This window comes from Carettochelys insculpta, chromosome 18 (assembly GCF_033958435.1).
Source record: "Carettochelys insculpta isolate YL-2023 chromosome 18, ASM3395843v1, whole genome shotgun sequence".
In the NCBI taxonomy this organism is placed as follows: domain Eukaryota; kingdom Metazoa; phylum Chordata; order Testudines; family Carettochelyidae; genus Carettochelys; species Carettochelys insculpta.
This window is the reverse complement of record NC_134154.1, coordinates 11,204,848-11,231,786: the sequence shown is the minus strand read 5'-3', so window position 1 is coordinate 11,231,786 and position 26,939 is coordinate 11,204,848. Positions and strand designations below refer to the sequence as shown.

At 39.9% G+C, this 26,939-nt stretch overlaps 1 protein-coding gene across 1 annotated transcript in view; it reads right to left on the bottom strand.

Annotated features, from left to right (window-relative positions):
* Positions 1-270: 270 nt before the first annotated feature.
* MAPK1 (mitogen-activated protein kinase 1) overlaps positions 271-26,939 on the bottom strand; it is a 58,256-nt gene continuing 31,587 nt past the window's right edge. The window contains exons 4-9 of the mRNA XM_075013091.1: positions 23,472-23,588; positions 21,342-21,456; positions 20,272-20,403; positions 14,771-14,880; positions 10,248-10,375; positions 271-3,835 (exon numbers count right to left, since the gene is read on the bottom strand). Coding sequence (XP_074869192.1) covers positions 10,259-10,375; positions 14,771-14,880; positions 20,272-20,403; positions 21,342-21,456; positions 23,472-23,588 — 591 coding nt within the window. The 3' untranslated portion in view covers positions 271-3,835; positions 10,248-10,258. The remainder of the gene's footprint in view (positions 3,836-10,247; positions 10,376-14,770; positions 14,881-20,271; positions 20,404-21,341; positions 21,457-23,471; positions 23,589-26,939) is intronic.

Sequence of the window (26,939 nt, the reverse complement as noted above, 5' to 3'; positions counted from 1 at the left end):
AGCTATGCAGGACTTTTGGGGTACATGACTAAGAAGGCACCAACAGTACAAAGCAAATACGAAGCAGTTTGAGTACTTTTTTAAAATAATGTTCTATACTGATACAACACCAGAAAAGGCAACAATGTAAGTAAATCCCCTGAAACCTTTAAAAATTTGTTCTGGATATACAAAGATAATTCCAAATTTTAAATTCCTTCCAATGCACCACACAGTTTTGATTGCAGCTGATGCTACAAGAATAATCACAAACTTCATTTCACTAATGTAAACTTTTAATTATTTTATTATCTTGTATTTCTATCAACTAAAATATTTGAAAGACCAATCTGTTCAAAATTTATGCACAAGGATTGTTCAGTGCCTTTTATGAGCCACTGCATTTACAAAAATATTTCCCCTAAAATTTGGGATTGCTTGAAGACATTGCTGTACAAATATAAAAGTACTATGCAAGGGACCCAAATCATGTGTGTATCTGTGTTTTCAGGGACGTATTCATACCATATCACTGTCTGTAAAATCAATCAATACATTTATCAATAATCAGAGGGCAACATAAGCTACACCAACATAAGCAAATATTTTAAAAAGTATATATTTATGATATAGTTGCTCAGCAAATTGTTTGTGAGATGGTATAAATATACTTACTAAAGCGGGTAGCAACAAGTTTCTCCCTCTTTCATTAATGAATGATAATAATGCTTAATTCATTTATGGTTTCATTTTACCATGTAATCATCCTCAGATCCTGTTAGCAAATAGTACATTACACTGTTCATTCTGTACTGTGTATACTATCTAAAATATTGATATGAGGAATTTTGATACTAAAGTCATGAAACCAGAGCTCAAAAAGCTTACCACCAAAGCCACCAAAACAGAATTTCCTTGTATTACATGTTTATGTATTTTCATTTCTTTATCTATAAAGGTTGGAATGTTTGACAGTTTTGTTTACATTCCTTATATGAAAATGTCTTTACTATTAAAAGGCATATGATAGATGTCATCAATAACAACATGCCTTTCGGTTCTCTGCTAGTATATGGGAATTTCCAGAAATATAATCTACAAATCGGCAAGAATAATCAAGCATGAAGTGATGAAATAATTCACAACAAACAGTTACTACACTTCATCTTAGCCTTCAAGAGGCTGAGAAGCAACATCACATAACAGTGTTATTCTAGGCACCTTCTTTTAAAATATTCTCCCATCTGACAAAACCTTGCTTCTGCAATTGAGACAGTAAGTTCAACTCATCATCATTCAATGACACTTTGATGAATGCAGTTAGTGGTTTCATGCCAACTGGATTCAGCAATAATGGCTAAGGCAGAAAGTGCTAAAGCACCAGATGTTAGCAAATCAAACCCATGGTTTCTTTTTCAGACATGCATCTTGACTGTATTCATAATAATTAAAAAAAATCCAGTATTAAAAAGAAAACAGTCAAAAGATTAATGGAAAAATGGGTGCATGAAAAAAGCTGCCAAAGCTGTTCCTTAACAAATTAAAGTTGAAGTTTTTTTGCAAACTAAATGTTTCAGTAACAGTCGTCTTTCTAAATCAACTCCTATGATCTTGCAAGTATCCAAGAATTTAGGTATAGTTTAGCTTTTAGCAACTGCATTGCAAAAGTATTTTGGTAAAGATATGTGTAGAAATGTGAAGAGAGATTTTTACACTAGTATCAACAGTCAAGTGCAGTATTGTAGAAAAGTTGTTAGCATAGAGGCTATATCAGCAATTCAATGATCAGCTCTGCAGTGTTCTGATTATGCTCCCAATATATATTCTATGCAACAAATATTCATGGACCACAGGATTTTTCTAACAGGAAATGCCCTTTGAAGATGAATTCTTGTTTATTAAAAATTAGTTTTATCACACTATCACCTACAACATTGAAAATTCAGAATTTTGAATTTATATTTTACAAACAGAGAATCTAAGTTGATGGCTTTCTAAATTACCTTGAATGTCAGACAAAGAAGTGCTGTGAGGAAGCCAGCAAGCATCCTTATATACTGCAGCAATAAACAGAACTTGACTTCCATTCAAACACTATCAAAAAGGAAACCAAAAACTAATTCTTATTATTAATGTGAAGATATATGATTTAAATTTATTTCCAAGAATTACAAGTGCATTTTGTTCATAGTAGCAGGCAGTCTTTATACAATCCATTCTTCACTGCTGCCAAAACAAAGTGAGAAAAGACAGCAGAGAAATGAAAAGCTAAAAATAGAAGTAGTTTTCCCAAGTTATTTGTTGAATAGCATTTCAGTTGAACACAACTCAGAGGTAACAATAGATTTTTTTTTTTCAATCATAGGCATGTGGCACTTAGACAATCATCTTTGCACAGAAAGCTTTAACAGTCATGCGAGGGCACAGTAATTATTTTAAACAAGGCAAGTTTCTCACCACAGAGAGCAGTGGGGAAAGAAAAGGAGGCACTGCACTGGAACATAACATCTAGGAAACTCCACATTATACAATTTCAGTAACAAATACTTGAAAATATCATTAAAAGGTATACAATTTTAAACATGGTTTAGTGCTAGCTCTGTTTGGCTTTCCTAACTCAGCATTATCAGAAAGTTTGATAGTACTTGACAAGAGAACAGAACTTCACAATCACAAGCTCACGGAGGCTTGATTACAAATCATTATAATGAAGGTTGCAAGAAATTAACTTGAGGTGCTGACATGCTGTAGTAACAAAAGTAAATTCAAACTTTCTCATTTAAAGATGCAGTGTTTCTCTCAGCAAGAACTCTGAATGTTACGCATTAAATTCAAAGGTTATATAAACTAATCACCCTCATTTGAAGTGTTTCATTGGTATATTTAGTAAAGAGACTGAGTTTAGTAACAGCACATTTTGGTTTCTCTGCTTACTAATGCATATGGATGCCTTCTACCACAGAAAACATTCATAATTAGGTAAATATGCCATTGTATTCACTAATCTTGCAATACAGTGAATAAATATGTTAGTGAGCTGCCACTTTCATTCTTTTTGCATAAATCTCGTAAACATTACATAGAGCATGAAGTACTTTGGAAGTATTGTACCTCCAGAACAGTACAAATATCCATGATCTTTTTAGAAAAGCCAGGGGAAATATAGGTCTTTCTTCACCACATAGGAAAAATTTTATAGATTGGTAGATGAATTGTGTAAACTAAGCTGTGTTCCTGGATACGCATTAATATGCTGTGTAGAATGTTGTGTATAAAATAAGAAACTCAAACAAATGCATAAGATTAATGCAAATGTGGCCTGTGTCATAATCTGTCCCACAATGGTGTACATTTTAAGTTCCCATTTTGAGTAAAATGTTACTGTATAAAGGCGAAGTGCAAAAAAACTGGGATGTCACTGACTTAAAGTGCCCTGAATAGTAGCTTTCCCTAAAAAATGCCAGTGACTTGAGTAAAATCAGAAAACGCAGTTCATGGTGCAAACTTCTATGGGTTAATGAGTTATCTGTTTGGTTAATGACACAGAAGTGAAAGGAACTACTGCATCTTTCAAACCAGAAAGCAAGCAGTTAAAAGTATGGTCAGCAGTGGGTGCACTTATAGTACAGTACTGCAACAGGTCAACAATGGGCATTATGGATAGGAGTGTCAATAACAATTCTTCAAAGAATTAATTGAAAGCATAAAAAGCTGAAACTACCAGTAACTGCCCTCCTGAATGGCTCAAAGGAGTTAGTGGACAAGCTGAGATAGGCCATAAGACATGACCAAGGATACAAGAACTGGGAAGAGGAACAGCAACGTTTGAGCATGCCCAGTCCTTTAAGTCCTTGTCCTACAAAAACAAAACACATGTTTTAGCAAAAGAGATCTGAACAGAAATTGTAATTTAAACACAAGAAAATTCTAAGTGTTTCTGCATCTCACGTGCATGATATCAGACCAACAAAATGCAAAGTCAAAGATAGCAGTATCAATATATTCATAAGATTGCTGTACTTGAGATGTAAGAATATTTACAGGTAATAAAAGATTGAGAGTCATTATTTCTGTATCCAACACAAGCTGATGGGCTCTTACTCTCAGTACTAAAAACAGAATAGGAAGGAACCACAGAAACCAACATTCTTAAAATGTATCACTTAATTGAAGGTAAAGCTATCCAAATCGCAGTACTTGGTTAAAAGACAAATACATGGAAACTACAGTTCTGCTGAGTTCTTTCAATAAGACATTGCCTTGGTGAAACATCTTAACATTTGCAGGAGTCACCTGAAGGAAGTCTAGCATGTATACTACAGAAAAGTGTTGATAAGGACTATAACACAGGAAGAAGGTTGTTTTTTTTTTTTTTTTGGTAACAAACCACGCACATTCTTTTGTGGAGTGAAGAATACCAGGTACTTTTATATAGGATGACAATGCCATAGACTAGGATCAAAACAGCAGATTTTGAATTTCAGGAAGTAGTGTAGGCTTAAGAGAGAAAATTAGACTAATCAAGGTCACATACATTACAACAATGGGACTGGATTTGTTTTTCTGAATCACCCATACCACTTGGCAACAGATGCAGAGGGACAACAGCAAAGGAAAGATGCAAATCACATTGCTACTGCTCTAGCTGCATGCAGCTTGGTGCTAATTTGGATGTAAAAACTCTAAAAATGGAAGAAATCCATCTGGCTGACAGAGCAGAGAGTAAAGACACATGCAAGGAAATGGAGTATTACTGTGAAGTTTAAACCAATTACTCACAGGTGACCTTCACTAGAAACTTGTGTTTAAAAAATAGTGACAAGGTGGACCAGCTGACAATGCTGGCCAGGACTGATTAGTCTGAGTGATCATTCAGCACTGCGTAAGCTTACTGTGGTTATATCAATAAACTAACCAATGTTCCTTATCACATTGGCCAACTCCATTCTTCACAACTATGGTCAAACAATAACCCTTTAGTGAAGGCAAACCACAGATGATTCACCTTCTCTAAGGGACAAGTTCTCAGAACCAATTGTTGGTTGTGGTCTAAGAAAGTATCAAGTTGCACTCCTCCCAACAGTGGGTACTCTTCGCAACCAGACTCCATTCTTCTCCTTCCCCCAATGTGCAGATAGAAATAACTTCCTGTCATACGAATTACATAACAAGGGGAGTTTTTTTCAGGAAGCGAATATAGCCCTTGTCATCTGAAGTCCCAGAACACTGGTTGAATAAGAGACCCTATTCCTCCGAGTTACTTTTCATAGCATCACGGGGAGAACGAGAAAAAAGTTTAAACTGAACATAAAGGATTTAGCAAAATCTATAAATGTGGGAAGCCAAACAATAAGGCCCACCATCCTGAGAAGACCCATTTTGCCACTAAAACCCTCTCTCCTGCATACAACACTCTGTAAGAAGTTCTATTTTACTAACCTTCTCAGGGACAGCCTTAATTAAGTTGGTCTGACTATTCTGCACATATGCACATTCTGCACAGGATGGCACACCAATAATAGGTTGCAGTAGAGTTCAATAATATTTTTCTTAAATTTTTCCTAGGCAGACTCTGAAATGCACCTTTCCCACAGACGCAGGGACCTGTATTCTGACTGTCTCTCAGGAAGAACTAATATTGCAGCATTGTGGAAAGGAGATGGGCATCACCAAGGTCCTGGAACTACAAGTCTTTATTCTTATTGGTAGTGAAGCCCTGCAACCCACTGAGGATAAATTAATCTGAAGACACAAAAAATCCAGGTTTAAATAAGACTATTTTAAGAATTTTAAAAGTATAAAAGCTAGCTATATTAATATAGCAATCCAAACCTTGAAGTTGTTAAAAGAACACATTTCAAAATAAATTCTGTTCTACAACTGTACACAAACAATTCCCCAAACTAGTGACTGAGGTGGATAATAAAACTTAAGAAAAGCCAAAAAGGAGAACAGCTAGCCAAAAACTCAAAAAGTAAAAGACTTTTTTTTTTTTTTAAAGTACATCAGAAGCAGGAAGCCTGCTAAACAACCAGTGGGGCCACTGGATGATGGAGATGCTAAGGAGAGCCCTCAAAGATAATGAGGCCTTTGTGGAAAAACAAAAGGAATTCTTTTCTTCAGTCTTCACCACTGAGGATGTTCAGGAGATTCCCAAACCAGAGCCATTCTTTTTAGGTGACACATCTGAGGAATTGTCCAACATTGAGATGCCATTAGATGAGGTTTTGGAACAAATTCATAAACTTAATAGTAACAAGTCACCAGGATCAGATGGCATTCACCCAAGAGTTCTGCAAGAATTCAAATGTGAAATTGCAGAATTAACTGTGGTTTGTAATTTATCCTTTAAATCAGCTTCTTTACCTTACTGACTGAAAGATAGCTAATGAGACGCCGATATTTAAAAAGGACTTGAGAGATGATTCTGGCAATTACAGACTGGTAAGTCTAACATCAATACCAGCAAATCAGTTGAAATTATAGTAAAGAACAGAATTGTCAGACACTTTGACAAAGGTAATGTTGGGAAAAGTCAACATGGTTTCTGGAAAGAGAAATCATGCCTTACTCATCTACTAGAGTTCTTTGAGGTTGTCAGTAAGCTTGTAGACAAGGGGATCCAGTGGATATAGTGTACTTAGATTTCCAGAAAACCTCTGATACAGTCCCTCACCAAAGGCTCTTAAGTAAAGTAAGTTGCCATGGGATAAAAGGGAAGGTCCTCTCATCAACTGAAAACTGGTTAAAAGACAGGAAATGAAGGGTAGAAATAAATGGTAGGTTTTCAGAATGGAGAGAGCTAACTAGGGGTGTCCCCCAAGGGTCTGTACTGGGACCAATCCTATTCAACGTATTTATGAATTATCTGGAAAAAGAGGTAAAAAACATTGAAGTGGCTAAATTTGCTGATGATACTGAATTGCTCAAAATAGTTAAAAACAAAGGACTCTGTGAAGAGCTTTAAAAAGATCTCACAGCAATAAGTGATTGGGCAACAAAATGACAAATTAATTTTAATGTTGACAAATGTAAAAACAATGAGAAGTCCTGTGACACCTTTGCCCACGAAAACTTATACTTCAAAAAATCTTTTAGTTAATAAGGTCCCACAGGACTTCATTTTCATTGTTTTTGCGCATACAGACTAACACGGCTACCCCTCTGATATCTGATATATGTAAGTAATGTACATTGGAAAAATAATATCAATTACCCATACAAAATGATGGGATTAAGTTAGCTATAACCACTCAAGAGAGAGACCTTGGAATCATTTTGGATAGTTCTCTGAAAACATCCACTCAATCTGCTGCAGCAGTCAAAAAGGCAAACAGAATACTAAGAATCTTTTAAAAAAGGGATAGAGAAGACAGAGAACATCTCATTGCCTCTATATAAATCCACTGTATGCCCACATCTTCAATATTGCGTAAAGATGTGACTGAGGTGGATAATAAAACATAATAAGAAAAGCCAAAAAGGAGAACAGCTAGCCAAAAGCTCAAAAAGTAATAGCAAACATTTTTTTTTAAGTACATCAGAAGCAGGAAGCCTGCTAAACAACCGGTGGGGCCACTGGGGCCACCTCATCTCAAGAAAATATATCTTTGGCATTTGAAAAGGTTCAGAAATGGACAACAAAAATGATTAGAGGTTTGGAACAGGTGCCATATGAAGAAAGACTAAAAATACTGGGACTTTTCACCTAAGAAAAAAGGAAACTAAGGGAGGATATGATATCATACCATGAAATCATGACTGCTGTTGAAAAAGTGAATAAGGAAAAGTTACTTACATGTTCCATAACAAAAGAACTAGGGGTTGCCAAATGAAATTAATGGGTAGCAGGTTTAAAACTAACAAAAGGAAGTTTTTCTTCATGCTCTGCACAGTAGGCCTGTGGAACTCCTTGCCAGAGGAGGCTGTGAAGACCAAGACTTTAACAGGAGGGTTCAAAAAAAGAACTAAAAAACTCATGGGCTACTTCTACATTGGCCCCCCACTTTCAAAAGGGGCATGCAAACATGGCAAATTGAAAATGCAAACAAGCCAATGTGAATATTCAGTGACTCATTTGCATAATGATGGTCACTCGCCATTCTGGAAGAGCCGCTTTTGAAATGCAAATCAACTGTATAGACGGGATTCCTTCGAAAGGAAGTCCCGCTTTCGAAAGTGCCCTTCTTCCTAATTTTTTTCACTGGAGATATTGAAGAGCAGGTTAGACAGACATCTATCAGGGATGGTCTAGACAGTGCCTGGTCCTGTCAAGAGGGCAGGGGATTGGACTCAGTGCCCTCTTGAGGTCCTTCCCAGTTCTAGTGTTCTATGATTCTATGAATGTAGACTGTTGTACTCAAACTAACAAGCAGTCCTGTGGCACCTAGAAACTAAACACATATATTTGGCCTCTAAGGTGCCATAGGACAGCTTGTTAGTTTGACAATAACGATCTACATTCCCACTAGGCTCTTTGTTAAATTCACAAAAAATATTAAGTCATATTCATGCAAATGTGTTGATCAACCATGCTGAGAACTGAAATCCTATTTTCAGTGCAGATAAAGCACAGGGTTGTGGCAGAGCAGTCAACCATCCATACGCTTCTCTGTTAAATTGCCCAAATACTGACCAGCAGGGACTCCCTCTATGAATAAGGATAGTGCTCAGGCTCAGTAAAGCCTTGGCCTCTCTTTCAAGGTTACCAGCAAGGATGCCAGTCGTGGTGGACAGCTGTTGAGTGGGGACTAGATTACATATACCCTAGAAAAGGACATTAGAACTATATTCCCATGTTTGAGCCACAGGTAAAAGTCTGTGTTTCGTTTCCACTTCTAGGAAGCAATCCAAATCTAAATTCAATGGCCTATTTAAAAGAACTTTAAATTACTAGAATCAGAGAACAGTTGTAGTCAAGGGTTCTGAAAATAAATCTGAGTAATTTTTCAGGAATGTGAGACCTGCAAATTTCAGTGTATCTAAAGACGGTTTAAAGTGTATTAATGTAATTATTTTATAAAGTGGCTGTGATGAGTTCTGTAACCTCCGTATTAAGTTTGATCCAAATCTTGTATCTGGTAGGCCAAGTGAGGTGTCTAATGAAAGCTGCTAATTCACTGAATCTGTTCATGCTACTTGCATATCTGTACCATCTTGGTAAGTAAAGTTATAGACATTGGCTGTATACTTGTATTAGAAATGTTATAGAGCTAACGATTCACAATGGAATGTGTGATCACCTCCCCAGTCAGGTGACATGGGCTGAACAAAGGACCAGATACTCAGATATGGATTCTACCTCTTATGGAAATTGAAACATGCGAGCTACCTCAGCAGCCAATGGCAGAATGCCGTAACAGACAAGCCAATCAGGTAATCCTCCATTGCCTACATGAAGAATAAAGCAGTTTTTTCCCCCCTGCAGGTGGCAAGTCTATAAAGATGTCCCTGGCAGTGACAATTTTTTTCTTCGATCCTCACAAACTAAGCCTGTGTGGACTGGGGGCCCACCCTTCAGAGGAGGTACTTTCAGAAACTCTCAAGAAGAGCAACTTACACCATTAGCTGTATCCTGCATCCATAGCTTTAACTGATGTATGTAGTTTACCACTAACAATTTTTCTCTCTCACCCTATTCTCTCTTTCATTCATTCTTAATAAACCTTTAGATTTTTCAATCCCTGCCCGTTCTTTTGAAACAGCAAAGGCTGTGTGGATGCACTCTTTCGAAAGAGCAGATCACTCCTTTGATTTGCTTTTTTGAGTGTGGATGCACTCTTTTGGAAGAGATCTTCCAGAAGGGCTTCTTTCGAAACATCTCTGTAGTGTAGATGTAGCCTAAATGTTTATTTTTGAAACTGAAACAATCTTGAACAGTTTTGAAATATTTTAAAACATAGTATCAGTGTAAACTTAGGAGATATTTTGAATAATAACTGAAATTAGCATTGCTATAGCTTTTGTTCAAGCAAGCACCATTTCAATTTTACTGTCACTCTAACACAATCTACAAGTTAAATAAAAAGCATGTCAAATTGCTTGGATTCCCAGAAGGCATTTTTAAATTGCAGAGAAAACTTAGACCCATTTCTTTAAAACTGAGGTCAAATCAGTATTCTAAAAGCAATAACTAGATTTTAAAGGATTGTTTTATAATAGTAATGAAATGACACACAATGAGTTTTGCATTAATGATAGCTCTATGGGGTTACATCACTTCTCTTTGTCTCTTTTACATTGTTTATTAAGATTACGGCTTTATGTACCTATAGAAAATTTAAGATCGATATCCTGGCTGGAATCTCGCAGTTTCCTCAAAAATTAGTTCTTTCAGTTTCTCCTTCGGCAAGTCATCCAATTCCATGTCAAACTTGAAAGGTGCTTCAGCTACAGGCTGTGGGGGGAGAACAAAAAAATCAACAAAAGACATTAGTATTTAAAAACAAAAATTTGTCAAGTAAATGTTAAGACAAAACAGTCTCCTGATTAATGCTTTATATCAGTCTATTAAGATTTAAATAATTTTTAAAGAATTGCTTTTCAAAATTTAAACTCTACTTAAGTATGCAAATAAGTGAATGTTTGTAGCTGAGCAGCTACCCAATGACAAATTACAGAGATGCCTAGGTCTCCATTATGAAGGTTGAAGATAACTGTCATGGGGCATTCTGCAGGCTTTAAGAAAATTTGCTTATGAATGACATAAGAGGAATATGTTTTATGCAAATACCTCATATTTGGTCTCACTGGAAAGCTTGTACCCTACCGAATATGATTTCCCATTTGCATGGTATCATTCCTGTACGTGAAGTTAGAAATATGGAGTATAAACCTCTGTTATTAAAGTAGTTATGCTATATGAGGGCTACTAATGGTCTTCAGAATCTTGATGGCCCATTGGCAAGAAAGAGGCCCACTGATGGGGGACAGGAGGAGGGCAACTGCCCCAGATCTGATACTGCTGGTACTGTGGCAGCAGTGGCAACTGGAGCTCTGGGCCCTTTAAAATCACCTGAGATCCCCATGTGAGGCTGAAGGGGGCAATCCAGCCTCCTGTTCCACCATCTCCACATGAGGCCCTGCCCCTTCCTGGAGCACAGAGGTGCCCCACACACCTTACCCAGGAGCCCAGCAAATTTGTAGGCTCCCTGGCAAGAAAACAATGAATTGTAAATGGACTTGTTTTTCCTGTAAGCCTGGGAAAGAGGGTCTATGTTTGCAAAATCTACATAAAGGTGGGAAGCCAGACAATAGGGGCCACCAGTCCTGAGAACACCCATTTATCATCTTTCTGAAGGAAACAACTGAAATCAAACATTTAGAAGAATTGGCCCCAGGCTGGAGGCTTTCTAGTTTGTGAAAGATGATAAGAACTACTGTTAGAGTAAGGTATTACAAGTAAAAGATTTCTTAGCATATTAAGCTTAGTTGGCATGTTGTTTTATTTTGTTTACTGACAAACTTTGTTTTGTGTGCTACTATTTATAACCACTTATATCTTACTGTTGATGCCTAATAAAATCACTTTTGTATATTAATAAACCCAATCTAAATAACTTATTGGGAAGGGATAGGGCAAGCAACTGTGCATCTCTCTCTTCACCCTGAGAAAGATGATCGCTCCCTATCTGACATTCACTGACAATATGTGAGCTGACCCCGTTCATCTGTCATCGGCTTGGTTTTCTCTGCTCTGATTTCCATGCTGCATTTTGCAGAGGTTTCATTCAATGGTTTCACAAGGTTGCCAACTTCATCTTCATTACCTGCCAGGCCATCAGTGTTATCAGAGAACCAAAGATTTGAGAATCCCCCACCATCTCTCATAATTCTGCATATATAATCTTTTAGGGTATCAGTCGTTATGCACTCCAAGTAGACTTTGAACAGTATAGACTAAGGAAGGCAGCCTTGCTAGACTCCAACAGTGGTGTGAAACTGCTCTCCTATTGTCCGAGTGACAAGACCTGCACTGTTGGCCTTGATATACAGTTGTTTAATGGTAAGAATAAACTTATGATCAGCACTGTACTACTTCAGGGTTGACCAAAGAACTTCGTGCCATACTCTATCAAACGCCTTCTTGAAGTCAATGAACATGTAAGTAGATGTCCTGCTAGTGTTATAAGTTCTTCTCTCATAGAATACAAAGGTTGAAAATCTGTTTCATGGTACATCTCCCAGCATGAAAAAAATCAGTCTGTTCTTAACTGATGATATTCTCTGCTTGTGGCTTCGATCTGTTCAATATGACTTTCAGTGTCACCTTAATAACTTTTAATTAACTTGTGGTCTGGTAATTTTGACAAAATTGCATGTTGCCTTTCTGAGGCAGGGAGATTATTAGTAACTGTCCACATGGAGGGCCACTCACCAGTCTCCCAGATCTTATTGCAGATTTTGGTATGTACAGCTACTCCTATTTCTCCTCCAAATTTCATCAGTTCATTTGGGATGTTGTCAATACCAGTAGCCTTTCTGTTGAGTGACTTCATGGCTGTCTCCACTTCTTCATTCATTATTGAAAAGTCATCCTTCTCTGTTGAAGTTGGGATGTCTAGGACACTATGATCTCCATTTTCTAGTGGTTTTATAGATCAGAGAAATAGTGTGTTCATCTACTGATGGATGTTCATTTCTCTGTAAGACTGTTTCCCTCTTTGTTTTCAATTCTATTGGCACTGGTCCATCTCTCTCTTGTTAGATCTTTTACAACCTGGAAGGTTAGTTTGCTATTAATTATTGATGCAGTCTTCAATTTTATACCATTGTTTTTTGATCCATATCTCCTCGGCTACCTTCGTATACTCAAGCCATACACATAGGGGCAGCCAGGGGCCTCCTCACACTGCATGCCCCTGGCCTCGCTGCTGGCTCTGCAGCTCCCATTATTTGACAACAGCAACCACTGGGAGCTGCAGGGATGGCACCTGTGGATAGGGCAGTGCATGGAGTTCTTTGGCTATGGCTCCATGAAGGAGCTGACAAGAGGAGATGCTGCAGCTTCTGGGAGGTGCTTAATGTAAACAGTGACTGGAACCAGCACCCATGACCTTCCCATCTGCACCCTGTACTTCACCTCTGATTCACCGCTTGCTCTTCAAGCCCCTCAATCCCAACCCAGAGCACCATAGCAGTAGTACCTTAAACCCCTCATCCCCAGTCCCATCCTGGCCCCTGCAATCCCAGCCAGAGCTAGGGCCATCCTTACAGTTTATGGTGCTCTGTGTGGAGGTGGTGTGTGTGTGTGTAGATGGTGGGGGCTGCATGCAGGGCTGCGGGGGTGGGGTGGAGGACTGAACCATGGAAAGAAGTCATAGGTGCAGGAAGTGGGAGGCACTGCAGCACCCTCACATTATATTTTTTACCCCCACCTGGTGCCCCAAATTCAGAGGTGACCTATACAGCTGTGTACGCCTAAGGATGGCCCTGGCCAGAACCCTCACCCCGCCCAACATGCTAAACCACTCCCCATATCCCAATTTCGTTAGCCTTCATGGCTCACCATGCAATTTCCATACCAAGATGTGGTCCTCAGGCCAAAAACTTTGCCCACTCCAGCTCTAGAGCAAGCAGCAGGGGAAATTTTCCACCTATCATTGCTTGGAATACTCTGCTAAGTTGAACCTGAGTCTGGAGAACTTTTGGCTATGGCTAAGAAAAATCAAGCCAAAGTTTAGCATCAGAAGTTCATGAATGTTTCCAATATCAGCACAAGGGGAGCTCCTTGCTTCAGCTCTATTGATTCCAAACTGAAATTAGTTTTGTACCATGATGTAGCCAATCTGGTCGTGCCATGTTAAACATCTGAATGCTTTGTGTGCTCCTAATGTGTTTCCAAGAACCAGACTGTTATAGTTGGTAAGCTCAAGAAGTTTCAGTAGTCTCTTGTTGGTTACCATATTACAGAAAGGGTCACAATAATGTCACCAGTCTGCCTGTGCGCAGTACTCTCTCTAGTATTTCAGTCTCCCTGCACAATCAGGATATCTTTCTTGTGTACCTTATCAACAATATCGTGAAGCTGATAGTAGAAATCTTCAGTCTGCTCACCATCGTAGTCTGTCATAGATCCATAACATAATATTAAACAACACTGGCTTTACACCAATGAAAATAAGTCTGATGGATATTGGATGGCATCCTAATACTGAATTCTTGATATCTTTATGCATGAGAAATCCTAAGCCACTGAAATGTTTGTTCTCTCCACTGTAACAGAGTACATGGCTTCCTCTGATAGAACTTTGGAGAGGTACTTCCATCTGACCTCAAAGATTTCTAGGAAGTGCTAGCTGTTCCACTTCCTATGTGAGTTCTTTCAACCTTTCTATTTGTCTTAGTGTCCTTACATTGCAGCTATAGTGGTGTTATCTCTTGCACAGATCCTCTTTGTTGCGGTTACAGCAGCAGCATACTTGTTGTATCCACCCTGGTGGAAGACGGATGGCACAATCATTAAGCCAGGCAATGACCAATCTGGGATGGACATGGTTGACCTACTCATCATATGTTGTATCTTGCAAATTTCTAACCTGATGGAACTCATTCCTCTTCAGGCAGCTCCCTTCAGTCACCTCTTATGACATGCAGGGAAGGAGTGGGGGAGGATCAGAGGAGGGAGGGTACAGTGCATATACAATTATAACAATGTTTAACATAGAACTGATTTATATAATTTAACTATTAGTAACTTTTCAAGATCCAACTATACAAACTTTTTCTTTAAAAAGAGCTTCTCTGATTTCTTGTACAATCATTGACAGCAGTTATATTAGGAACTCTTTACCTCATCACTTGGATCATAATACTGCTCCAGGTATGGATGGGCCAAAGCCTGTTCCACTTCAATTCTCTTGTGAGGATTAAAGGTCAACATTTTATCCAACAAATCAAGTGCTAAGAAAAGAAATAATTTTTAAAAAGTCAAAATATGCTGCAAGTTCTATCATATTAAATAATACAATCACTGGTGTTTGAGGTCTCACACAAATTTGTTTTAAAATGCTGAATGTATGTCAAAATGTCTCAATTTACCCATAGGAGGAGGAGAACAGCCGCCAAATGTAGTTAACAGGAATACCAATATTTTTATGACCCTTTCCAGACCCTCAAGATCCTATTCTCTGATCACTGACTTCCTGTTCTCATTGAGGGGACTCAGAATGCATTAGTCTTGCAATACTCATGATATCACATGCGAGTACCAGAATTAAGATTGTGTCTCTAGGGAGTCAGAAAGTCCACTTTATTCAACAATGAATATTTGAAAACTTCCCCTTTGCCAACACAAATTTCTTACAAGCACAGTTAAATGGTTTTTTGGACATTACAAAACCTAGCACATTCTGTACCACTCAGAATGAGGGCAAAATCAATGAACGCAGTACTACCACCATGGGAACATACAAAACACAGACATAAAAGTCCTGGGATGTAATTATGTATGTACTTTGCTAGGAGGGCTGAGTAGTTTTCAATTCTGAACTGAAGAGATGCCTAGGAATAGTATATGTGACCCAGAAGGTCCAATCTTTTCCAGTCTTTGCCATATAAGGTTGAACAAAATTGGGTCTGTTTACCACTATTATGGAATGCATCTGCTATGAGGGAGTTGGGAGTAGGATGAGTAAATAAAACACACTGCTTTCCTTTGGTGGCATACAATATTTCCTATCAGCCCACTGGGCAGAGCTGTAGGAATGATTGTTGATGGAGTTTACCACCACTCTTTGGCAGGGTCCATTATGGTGTCGTTTCTGAGGACAGCCAGTTTAGCACCAGGAGTGGGATGTAATATGCTGGTTAATTTATGCTGTGGCTCAGGTAGTTTAGAAAGGGAGATCTCCAGGGAAACAGCCACCCATATGAATAAATCCTGGAAAAAATCTAAAGTCGTCTCACACAGTGGGTGGAGGTGGCATGATTGTCTCCTCAGGAGATGAGCTGTGGGTGGGTAATATAGTCTTCTGTTCAGTCTGCTCTCTCTGATCTTCCACCTCCCCTTCAGGGTCTTGTTGTGATGAAGGAGAGGGTGGTAGTGTGGTAACTTGCTGAAGGGGAGGCTCAGCTTGATGTCTGAACTGTGCCAAGGGATCTCATGCTGGTCAAATGGGAGGCATCGGTACCAAGGACATCCAGGGAAATGAAGGCCACTAGCACGCAGGTAATGGTGGAGCTGGTGCTCGCTGCTTGGGAGAAGAGTATCTTGGGATCAACAATACTGTTTGCATATCATCATCATCACCACCACCATCATCTGAGAGATAGGATGGTACCAAACGTGCAGGTGTAGAACCCAACGTCAGAGCACGGCGTCTGTGAATTGTGTTGGTGCCGAAGAGTAGAGTATGTGGTACTGATGTAAGTTTGAGGATAGCATGGGTGGTCAGCAAAGACAGTCCTGACACTGTTGGTGCTGGGGCTTTGGCTGGTGTCAGTACAGAGGTACCTGGGGTACATGGTGTAGGTAATCGTGCTGGTGCCAATTTATGGTGCAGTGGCTTTTGAGTGGTCATGTCATGGTTGGTGGTTGCTTTTTTTTTCGGTTGTACCATAAGAGTCAGGGCAGGCTTCTGTTTAGCCTTGTCTCCTTGGGCCATCTGCGTACCAGATGGGCCCAGCGTCTCGAGGTTTGGAGTGAACTGTGCTGTCAGTACCAAGGCAGATTTATGCACTGGAGAATGGTTTTTCTTTTGCAATTCTCCATGTTGGTGAGGCGGAGAGCCTGTGTTTCATGGCTATCTTAGATTTAGCTGGTCCCTGGTCAGAGGCTGCTGCTAGTGAAGTTTGCCTTGGAGGGGACTTCATCTCCAGATCCGATTCAGGTCTCGGAGACTTTTCTGTAAGAATCAACTTTAACTGGCGGTCTCTTGCTGAGAGATTCTTACAGTAAGCACACTTATGCGGGACGCATGCATCACCTAAGCAACTAATACATTTAGCATGTCCATTTGAGATTGGTATGGAGGGACAGCATAAGGAACATTTTCTGAAACCTGGAGAGCCAGGCATAGTTGACAACGGGTGCTAAGTCCAAAGATAAACTGAAGACAAAGTTTTTTGTTTTTTTTTTTTAAACTACAACTATAAAAAAAAAGTTTAAGGAAAAAATGGTCAAATTGTAGAAAAAAACCCTATCAATGAGGGAGATAACTGGGAGCTGCTGAGGTTCTGATCTAAGCCAGAGGTAGTAAAGAAGAAAATGTGGGGTGGTAGGTGGCACACAGTGGTTAATGGCCACTCCATACACGAGGCATTCCTACAAAACCTTAGCTCCAAAAAATTGATATGGAGGGTCATGTCTGTGGAGGGCCATTTGCCTTGAACCTTGTGATTGTGCAGATGAGCTCCCCAGCCTACTAAGGAGGCATGCATCCCAAGTTGGTCAGTCTATGTAACAGCAGGAATAGTCTCAGTTGTAGTGCATCAAGGTTAATGCTGATAAACTCTGGTTGCTATATTGGGGTCAGTGTGTGATTACAATGAAAAGATTTCTAGATGGAATGGTCTGTAACGGTAACAAGATAAACTGCAAGAAATACTGTGTATGACGGTTGTATTCAGAGAGGGGAAGAGACATCTTGTAGGTCAAGGAGTGAAAAATTAATCTCCTGCTCAAGAGCTGAAATATTGGCAGCTAGCATGACTATTTTGAATGTCCTCAGATCTAGAATGGGATTCCAACCTCCCTTCGTTTTGGAGATAAGGAAATAATGTGAGTAAAACTTTTGCTCCTGAGTTGCATCAGGACTGGTTCAACAGCAAAATAAATGCTATATTTCCTGACTAAGTAGGTTCTCCTGAGAAGGATCCCTGAAGAGGGATAGGAAGGAAACTTGGAATAGGGAGTGGAGACAAAGCGAATGAAGTAACTCTTCAAAATAATCTCCATGACCCATCTGTCAGAAGTGATACAAATGCAGTGAAACAGGGACTGGTGACTTCTGAGGGGGTGTGACAGGCATGTAGAATGCAGCTGATGTTGAAAGGAATCATTATTCAAGTCCTTCACCAACCTATCAAAAGTGCTTAGATGAAGTGATTTGAGTGGCAGTGGATTGGTTGCAGGCTGCTTTTGCGTCACGTTCCTCTACTCCGTGGCTGCTAACAGCTCCGAGATGGTGGGTATTGGATGTCTTCTTTTCTGTCCTGAAGTGCAGATTCCTAGGGAGCGTAATATGGTCCAGGAATCCTTCAGAATGTGAAGAGAAGTATCTGTCTTCTCCAGAAAGAGTTTGGGTCCTTCAGACTAAGTCTGCAGCTCTTTGAGCAATTTCTTAGATAGTTACACATATGGAATTTAGAAAGATCTAGTCAAGAAGCCTGCCTGAATGCCATGGTCATGGAGGCATCAGCTACCTCCAGTACTGTCTCTAACACCAATATGAGGTGAACCTCTAAGGATAGCATTAATCTGCTACTTTTGTAGCTCCAGTAAATGTTACAGAAACACAGAGTTTCTAATAATTAATAAAATTGTATTTGGCCATAACAGTGTGGAAATTTGAAAGCCTGATTGTATGGGGTGGAGTTGGTATTATGTTACATTAACCATATCCACAATGATGCAGTTTGCTTGCAGATGCAGAAACAGGAAGTTTGCATCAGAGGGATGTAGGATTTTTAATTTTGGTGGGGAGGGTGTTGGCTCTGTTGCTGGTTGATGTGATGGAGACTGGTGTCTATTGGGTGAGTTTGGTAGGATCCAGAATCGTCTCATTAATTGGGAGGGCAATTCTGGACGAGGAGGTGTGCAAAATATCCCCCAACTTGTGATGTGCATTTGCTACATCTTATAGGAGAATCTGCAGCTCATCTGCAAGCCTCTTGGCAACACCCAGAAAGTTCTTAAAATCATCATTTAGTGACGGGGTTGGGGAGAAGCAATACAGCAGCATCTGGTGGAGACAGGAAAAGTTACCCCCATTTGCTGCAGGGGTAGCTTCCACTTCAAGCCATTTTTCCTGTTCCTCTTTCTCTGGATTCAGAAATTCTGGACAGCCAGGCTGTAGGAGACCACCTGGTGGCATCTCTCTCTGAGACTATGCCTACACTAGAGCATAAAGTTGATTTTAAGGCGCTTAACTTGATTTTACACTGACTGTCTTCACTGCCAATACCATTAGGTCGATTTTAAGGGTCGCTAACGTTGACTTTCTTGCCCTGCCCCCCCAATGCAGTGTAACACCAGGTTCCAATTTAGAAGGCTGAATTAATGCAAGCATGGAAACAGCGTTATTTTAAATCAATTTTATCACCCTCGAGAGATATTCCACAATGCCCTGAATGTGTCCGTTCTGGCCATTTTCATCTCCGCTGCTCTCCAGGTGTGCAGGAAGTAGGAAACAGGAAGCCCAGAAATTTGAATTCATTTGCTTTCTGGCCAGTGTGGAGATTGCATCTAGCCATGATTTCTCAGGATCACAAAAGAAGCCCAGCATGGAGCCATCAGGAGATCCAGGATCTCATTTCAGCACGCGTATATGAATCTGTGCTGAGTGAACACCAGGGACACTCAGCAATGCTGGGTGAAAAATCAAGGCCCCCTCTCCCCCACATCACATGGCTGCCAGGCTGTGTGGAAAATGTGCAGACAGCGGCACATCCTGTCCTGCATTGGGTTTCAGTGCTTGGGAGGGTTTCTTCCCTGCACAGGATTTAGCAGGAGAGGCCGAGAAACTTGTTTTCTGTGTTTCACATTTTTACAGGGCTGCCCCCTACCTCAAGGTGTCATGTGGCTGGCAGGCTAGCCTCCTCCCCCATACCATGTGGCTAGCCCGCCCACACCACATGGCTGCCGGGCAGAGTGGTCCATGCTTCCACGCAGTGTGCGGAGTTTCAGTATTGGAGATGGCAACATAACCATAAAGAGTTTGCAATTTATCTCAAAAGCTACAATGGCCACCTGCAAATGTTTTATACTCTGGCTCCCACCCCAAGACAATTTACACAGATTCAGATCTGAAGAAGTGGGCCTTCCCATGAAAGTTCATTACCTAATGAATATTGTTAGTCTTTAAGGTGCTACAGAACTGCTTGCTTTGTTTTGCAAAGATAGAGATTAACACAGAGAGCTACCTGACAAAAAATATCCAATTAGAGGCAAAGGCGCACATATATACACATACAGTGGAGTGCTCACAGAGACGCTACTCGAAGAACAACAACATTACCAGAAACTGGTGTACAAACCCCTAAGCTGTTCTGAAAATCCCCAAATCAATTTTTTATGCTGTTTTCCTTCTTTAAAGATCAAGACAAGTATAACAGAGCAAAGATATAAAATACCTTTGGGGTCAGCATTTGGAAACAGCCTGTTCCATGGTACCTTATTTTTGTGTGGCAGAGAAAGCAAGTAGTTTCTGGCCTTTAAATTGATTATACAATTCAAGTCTTCTTGAGAAGGAGATCCAAGTATGCCTAAAAAATATAAAAATTACATTCATATGGATTCTAGAATTCTGTAAGAGTACTTTGAAACAGCTACATCACAAACACCACGCTCAGATTTCTGCTTTTACTCTATTACTACTTCACAGAGGTATTTTTTAAAAATGTGGTAGATAAAATAGTGATACTGACAAACAATTTTGACCAGGTTTCATCCGCCCTTGCCAACAGACATATTTTGTATCAATTTGTGAGGGAGAATTTATTTTTTATCAGCTTATAGAAAAATAGTACCAAATACAAAGTGAGCTACATTTGATTCTCAGCAAGTGAACTAAAAATGAACCTCATTTTTATTTTGTATTATTCAATATATCATCATCAATAAAATAACAAAGAGACCATCTCTTCATTCTCCAGGAAAATTATCTGACTTACAGAAGTGGCTTGGATTGTTCACTGAGTACAGCAATAATGTATGAACCCTTCTTTCTCATTATTTATGAGTGATAGCATCAAGAGAAGTCAGTCAAGCTAGAGGCCTATTACTCTAGGTACACAAGAAGTGATTATAAGAAATAAGGGTTGGGAGAAAAGGGGAGAGGGACAAGGATAGTAATAAAAATATCCCACATTCGCACTGGGTTATAACATGCAGAACTTTTTGTTTCCAAAACAGCTAAAAGTATTTTTTGAGAAAAGTTAAGATTAAGGTAACTTCAAATGCCCCTCCCACTAGGCTGATTGTTTCTAGTCAGTATCACAATAGAATTATGTAGCTGTACAGAGTAGTGGTCTTGCAAAACACTATATGAAGAGTATTCCGTACATACAGTGGAAGAAAGTGTGGAGACAACTGTTGGAGAGGCAGACAAATGGGTGGCCAAGCCCGATATTGCTGGTCAGGAACTATGAACAAGGTAAGACACAATGGTGGAAACAGTAGCTACTTTTTATAGAAAGCTTACCAAGGATATGGTTCAGCTGATCAAGGTAATGTTTGCCTGGAAAGATGGGTCTGTTAGAGAGCATCTCTGCAAGAATACAGCCTACAGACCAGATATCAATAGACTTGGTATAACCCTGGAGGGGGAAAAAGAAAAAAGAATCTCTTCTGATATTTCACTGTATAATTAAACACAGTAACAGGTTATATGTGGTAAAGTACTGTAGTTTTGAAAGACAGAGCAAGCAGTGTAATTTAGTGCTTTTCATGAGTCATGCTTAAAACATCATACTGTTATACAATCATTCATGTGCTGTGAGTAATAAACATTGTGTCAAAAATATGAGTGGAAGTAATGCTTTACTTAGAGAAGAAATGCAAATATTTCTTGATTCAAAGGCATTCTCACTATCATTTTAGTTGTAGTTGTTGCCAATTCAGGTTGAGAACTGTGAATATACTTCTGTGACTTCTCTGATTTCAGGACCTACCTATACAATACATTTTAATAGCATTGGCTGTTAAAGAATACTTGTATCAGTAGATCTTATCCAGGTTGATTTTACCACAATTGTAAGCAAGTTAATCCATTACATACTGAAATGTCAGAACCATACAATCTAAGCATCAGGCCAGAAAACAGAGTAATAAGCCTTTGAGATGTGAGTTGGTAACAAGAATTAGGAAAGACAAGTTATAAGAATCAGGTTACCTGGTTACTTTAGAGCATATATGTGGGTAAACTCCATAATATCTTTACATAGGTACATGAAAACATGTAACTGTGGAGTATAGAGAATTTTTTAAAGAAATCGTGCGGTATCATACACAATGTAAATATTAACAGGCTTTGCAAAAGGTGAGAAGTGAGAGGCAAGAGGAATTTGGGAGGATATGGAAACAATCAGATAACAGCTATTGTTCCTTGAAGTATCCTGTGAGGAGTTGATATCAGGAGGGCAAATGGCAAGAGTCCAGATGCTGTGAAGTTGGGCTACAGTTGCTTCTATGAGTCACTTGGTGAATTTGGGGTTTTGAAATACTTACCCTGATGGTTGCTAATGTGGGGGAGGTAATATGATACATAGTCTCCTCAGCTCGTGGAGGAAAGGCACTGAACAGGTTCCGTCAACATATCCCCACACTTCACTTCTGCTGAGAGCCACAAGGGAAATGTATTAAGTGTTTACTTTGCTAGTGACCTTGACAGATTTCCAGGCTCTAGCCAGCTTCTGTTATACTTCTTCTGCCGTGTATGTGGGACCTAGCCAGATAAGTTAGGTCTCTCAAGTATCCGCTTAGAAGGGCACCACAAAATGTGAAAGACCATCTAAACCCTCTACCTCTGGCAACAGCTGGGTCAACAAGAGGTAGCCCAGACTTACCCAAACTGCAATGTTACAAACATGGTTGTGCAGCATAGGTGGTGTGAGTAGTACACCACAGTTGATACATAGTTGAGCCAGAAACAGTCCTCCTGTACAGATGTAATGAATCATGTTACCTGTAACTCTGTCAGCTGAACATATCAAACTCTGGTTACACTTACCATGTTTCTGTCTATAGTGTAAAGGGACTAATGTGCTAAGCAATTACATTCCACAAGGAATGTTTTTTATGTCTAAGAAAAAGTGCTATATACATATTTAAACTGGAATCTGGTAATTCTCATGCTGCTAAATGAAAGTTCTCTCTGGCGTATGCTAACATAATACTGGGATATCTTGACTAGCAGTAAAACGGGTTGAAGTATGTGGCTTTCAAAGTCAAAATGAAAAGGATCTGAAGTCCTACACCTTTGTTACTGATTTACTAAAATTCTAATGAACTCCCACCTTCTCTCTTGTAAAACTAAAAAAGTTGTTCTAGATGACATAGTATATAAGCACTTCATATATAAATCTGGGCCGCAAACATCAATGCAGACCCTAAGTGTGTTTGCTCGCCTGCACAAAAGAACAAAGTCAAACCCCTTAAATTTAAAATTTTCTATTGATTCTGGCAACCTCCTCAGTGACATCTCAACCATTATTTAAGTTGCTCAGGAGGGAGCAATGATGTGAAAGATTATTTAAAGGGAATTCAACTGTAATACAAATCTAGGATATCTTTTGCAGCATACCTTTCTTGTTGGCTCATCTAAAGTCCTTACCTTAGAATTCAACATAATTTCAGGTGCTCTATACCAACGCGTGGCTACATATTCTGTCAGGAACCCTGTGTGATCATGATCTGGATCTGCGACACGAGCCAATCCAAAGTCACAAATCTGGTTTTAAATTTAAAAAAAAAAACAGAACTATAAATTTTAGTGTTATAATTCACTGTAATGTTCAAAGTACCTTCCCACAAGCCCTTGTAAGGCTGTAAGCCATGAAATGATAGTGTAAATTTTAACATGTAAAATTGTTTTCTCCACAGCTAGAAAAATACATAAAACACTAATTTAACTAATCAAAACAAAAACATTATGAATACTTTGCATTCACATGCTGCCTGCCATTCAAAAGATTTTGAAGTGCTTTATAAAGAATGAGTTAAGCTTCAGAACTATTGTATTAGACAGGCAGGTACCAGCATTTTGCAGATGAGGAGACCAATGCACAACGGTTCACTATGTGCTCAAGCATTTGTCTGAAAAAACTGTAAATAGTACAGAAATCGACTAATTCCTGCATTTTAGGTGCAAGCCTAATCTTATTTTATAACCGGGTAGGAAGAGAGGGAAAGTTGGATATCAGCAGAACCACTTTTGACTCATTAATAGTTTTCTATGATCTACCTACTGCTATTGCCTCCTCTGCACAATTCAGTACTTCTCTGTGAAGAGACTAGTGCTACCACAATGCATTCAGTGCAATAGAGATGTACTATTGAGCCATGAGATAGAAACTAAGGGGAATGTAGATGAGGAAAGAAGAAGCTGCAAAAAGCCTCCTGACCCTTTGGACAGATGCAACCAGTATTTAACTTGTGCCAAAGCTCGCCATGGCTGAGCTCCATTACCTCTCAGCCTGGCATTTCAGAGCCCCAGCACCTTTGGGCCTGCCATGTCAGTTAAGAAAAAAAAATTGCTTAAGCCCTAGCACTTAGTTGTTTGAGCCCCAGCACCTCTTATCCAGAAGAGGATAAGCTGGTGTGCCCCAGTGAGATGCCATGGTAAGCAGCAGCTGGCATGGTGCTGTCCCAAGTTTGACTCCCAGGGCTCTGCGACAGGCTGCTGCCCTAAGCAGCAGGCACATAAAAGGGGATGGGGGCCTGCTCCCCCGACCAGTCTGGGACTGCCCCCATCTCAGGCTCCCCCGCCGGGTCCCATTTAAAAAGACCAGAGGTGCGGGGTGAAACACACCACCCCAAAAATCATATGGGGACATTGCTGGCTCTCTCTCTTCCTGTCAGGGAGCAAGGAAATGTGCAGTTTGCTGCACTCCTCTTGCTCTGGCTGGCGAGGACACGATGCAGATGAGCTGGGCATTTTGCTCTTGCTCCCTGAGGGGGACAGGAAAGGGAACAGCAAGCAGGCCTGGTACAAATCTTGGTGAGGGGTTCAGCACCCTCTATCCCTTTACACATCACCAACCCTGTGTCCTGAGCCCCTCAACCTGAACTTCTCCACACTCCCAAACCTAACTCCTGTACCCCCACACCCACAGTCCCCTGCCCTGAGTCCCTCCTCAAACCCCCAATTCGGAATGCTGCACCCCCCCCACTTGCTTGCCCTGAGCCCTTTGTCACACCCCTAACCCTGACTCTTGCACCCTCCGCAACTCCCTGCCCTGACTTTGGCACCCCCAACTTCTACTCTGAGCCCTCCACGACCACAAGCGCTGAGTCTTGCACCCTGCTACATCCACACCCATTGCCCTGAGCCCTACCCTTGACCCTGACACTCCCCAACCTTCCTGCATTGAGCCCTCCACACTCAACACCACACTTACATTTCTCACAGGTATGGTTGTGTCACAACCCTGTCCCCTCCTTGAGCAACTCCCGGGGGGTGGGGGGTTTGAAATTTAAGTTACTTTCACACCTGCTCTTATTTAGGAACACATCTATAACACAAACAATGAGGAGCAGCTCCCTCTTACATTGACAAATTTAGCAGAAAGTGGGAGGTCCCTTTGGTCTACTCTCTGGTGAGACTGTGGAAGCCTTAGGAATGAAGGAAGATGACTCCAGGCTCATTTTTAAAAGAATGGTGCTTGTAAGACAGAATGGAAGAAAACAGAACTTTTTCTCTGGGAAACCAGCCAACCACCAATATCTATTATCTCACTTGGTAAGGGGCTGGCTCATGGAGTGACTTGAGTTTCATCTACGTGAGTAAGCTTTCAATTCTCCTTCATGAAGAACAGTTTACAATATGGAATAGTCCACACAAGAAGTTTATCTCAGAGGAACTCTCTCTCCATCAGGAAACCACTGTCCCTATGTGTAAAATAATTCCTTGAAGAGAAACTACCAAGATACAGAACGTAGGATAATGAAATAAAGATAAAGAAAATAAAGTGGGATTTTCCCCTAGTATTGCCATAAATGGGTAATCATACTTGTGAATTCAAGGAAACAGCAATTCCTTACTTCATATCCTGTAGTCAAAAATAGATTATGTAGTATCACAGAAACTCATGAGGCTTCATCAAAGAGAACACTCTCCCTTACCAGATACAATGTGGCATCAAATAGTTCTACTAGTACTTCCTCTACCCTTTATTCTGCTTTTCCATTTTCTGACAGAGGCTGATTCTTGACAAATTAAGGTTTTTTAAATGCACTTCTTAATCTAATCTCATACATGATTTTGCTGAGAATTTTATCTACTGTTTGGCATAGGCTGGTGATAATTGGAAAAAATAGTGAAGTATGTCAGAAGCAGCACATAAGGTCAGTTACAAACAAATAATTTAAATTGCACATTATGGCACCACAATACAGACCTTAAATTCTCAGCAGTAAAAATAGAAAGGCGTTTTTAAAAGTAAAGAAGATGACAGTCAAGAAAAAAAATGGTTGGAACAATTAAAATCTCGCTTTTATTGATTAGAGGGCCACTGGTAAAATGCTCAAACAAACAGTATAAATCAATATCATCTCCAGAAGGGGAAAAAGAGACCCAGTTACCTTTAATGGCATAAGCTGAACCATATTTAAGGCCCCAGTGAAGTTACTTTGCTGGCATAGCCTACAGCCCACAGCTAAAATCTCTCCAACATGTCATCAATGATCCACAGCTTATCCTAGATGATGATCCATTGGTCTCACAGGCCTTGGAGGCAGGCCAGTCCTTGCTTACAGACAGTCCCCTAACCTTAAACACAAACTGACCACCAACCAGACACTCCACAACAGAAACACTAACACAGGAACCAATCCCTGCAACAAACCCCACTGTCATCTGTTAATGTGATATATGCCATTATGCACCCGCAATGCCCCTCTACCAAGTACACTGGAGAAACTGGACTCTCTCTACCCAACAGAATAAATGGACAAAAACCAGACATCAATAGCAGTAACAAAAAAGAGGGAGAATATTTTAATCTCCCTAGAGACAGTTTCGGCTTGAAAGTTGCCATTCTGAATCAAAAATCTTCAAAAACAGATTGCAGCATGAACTGCT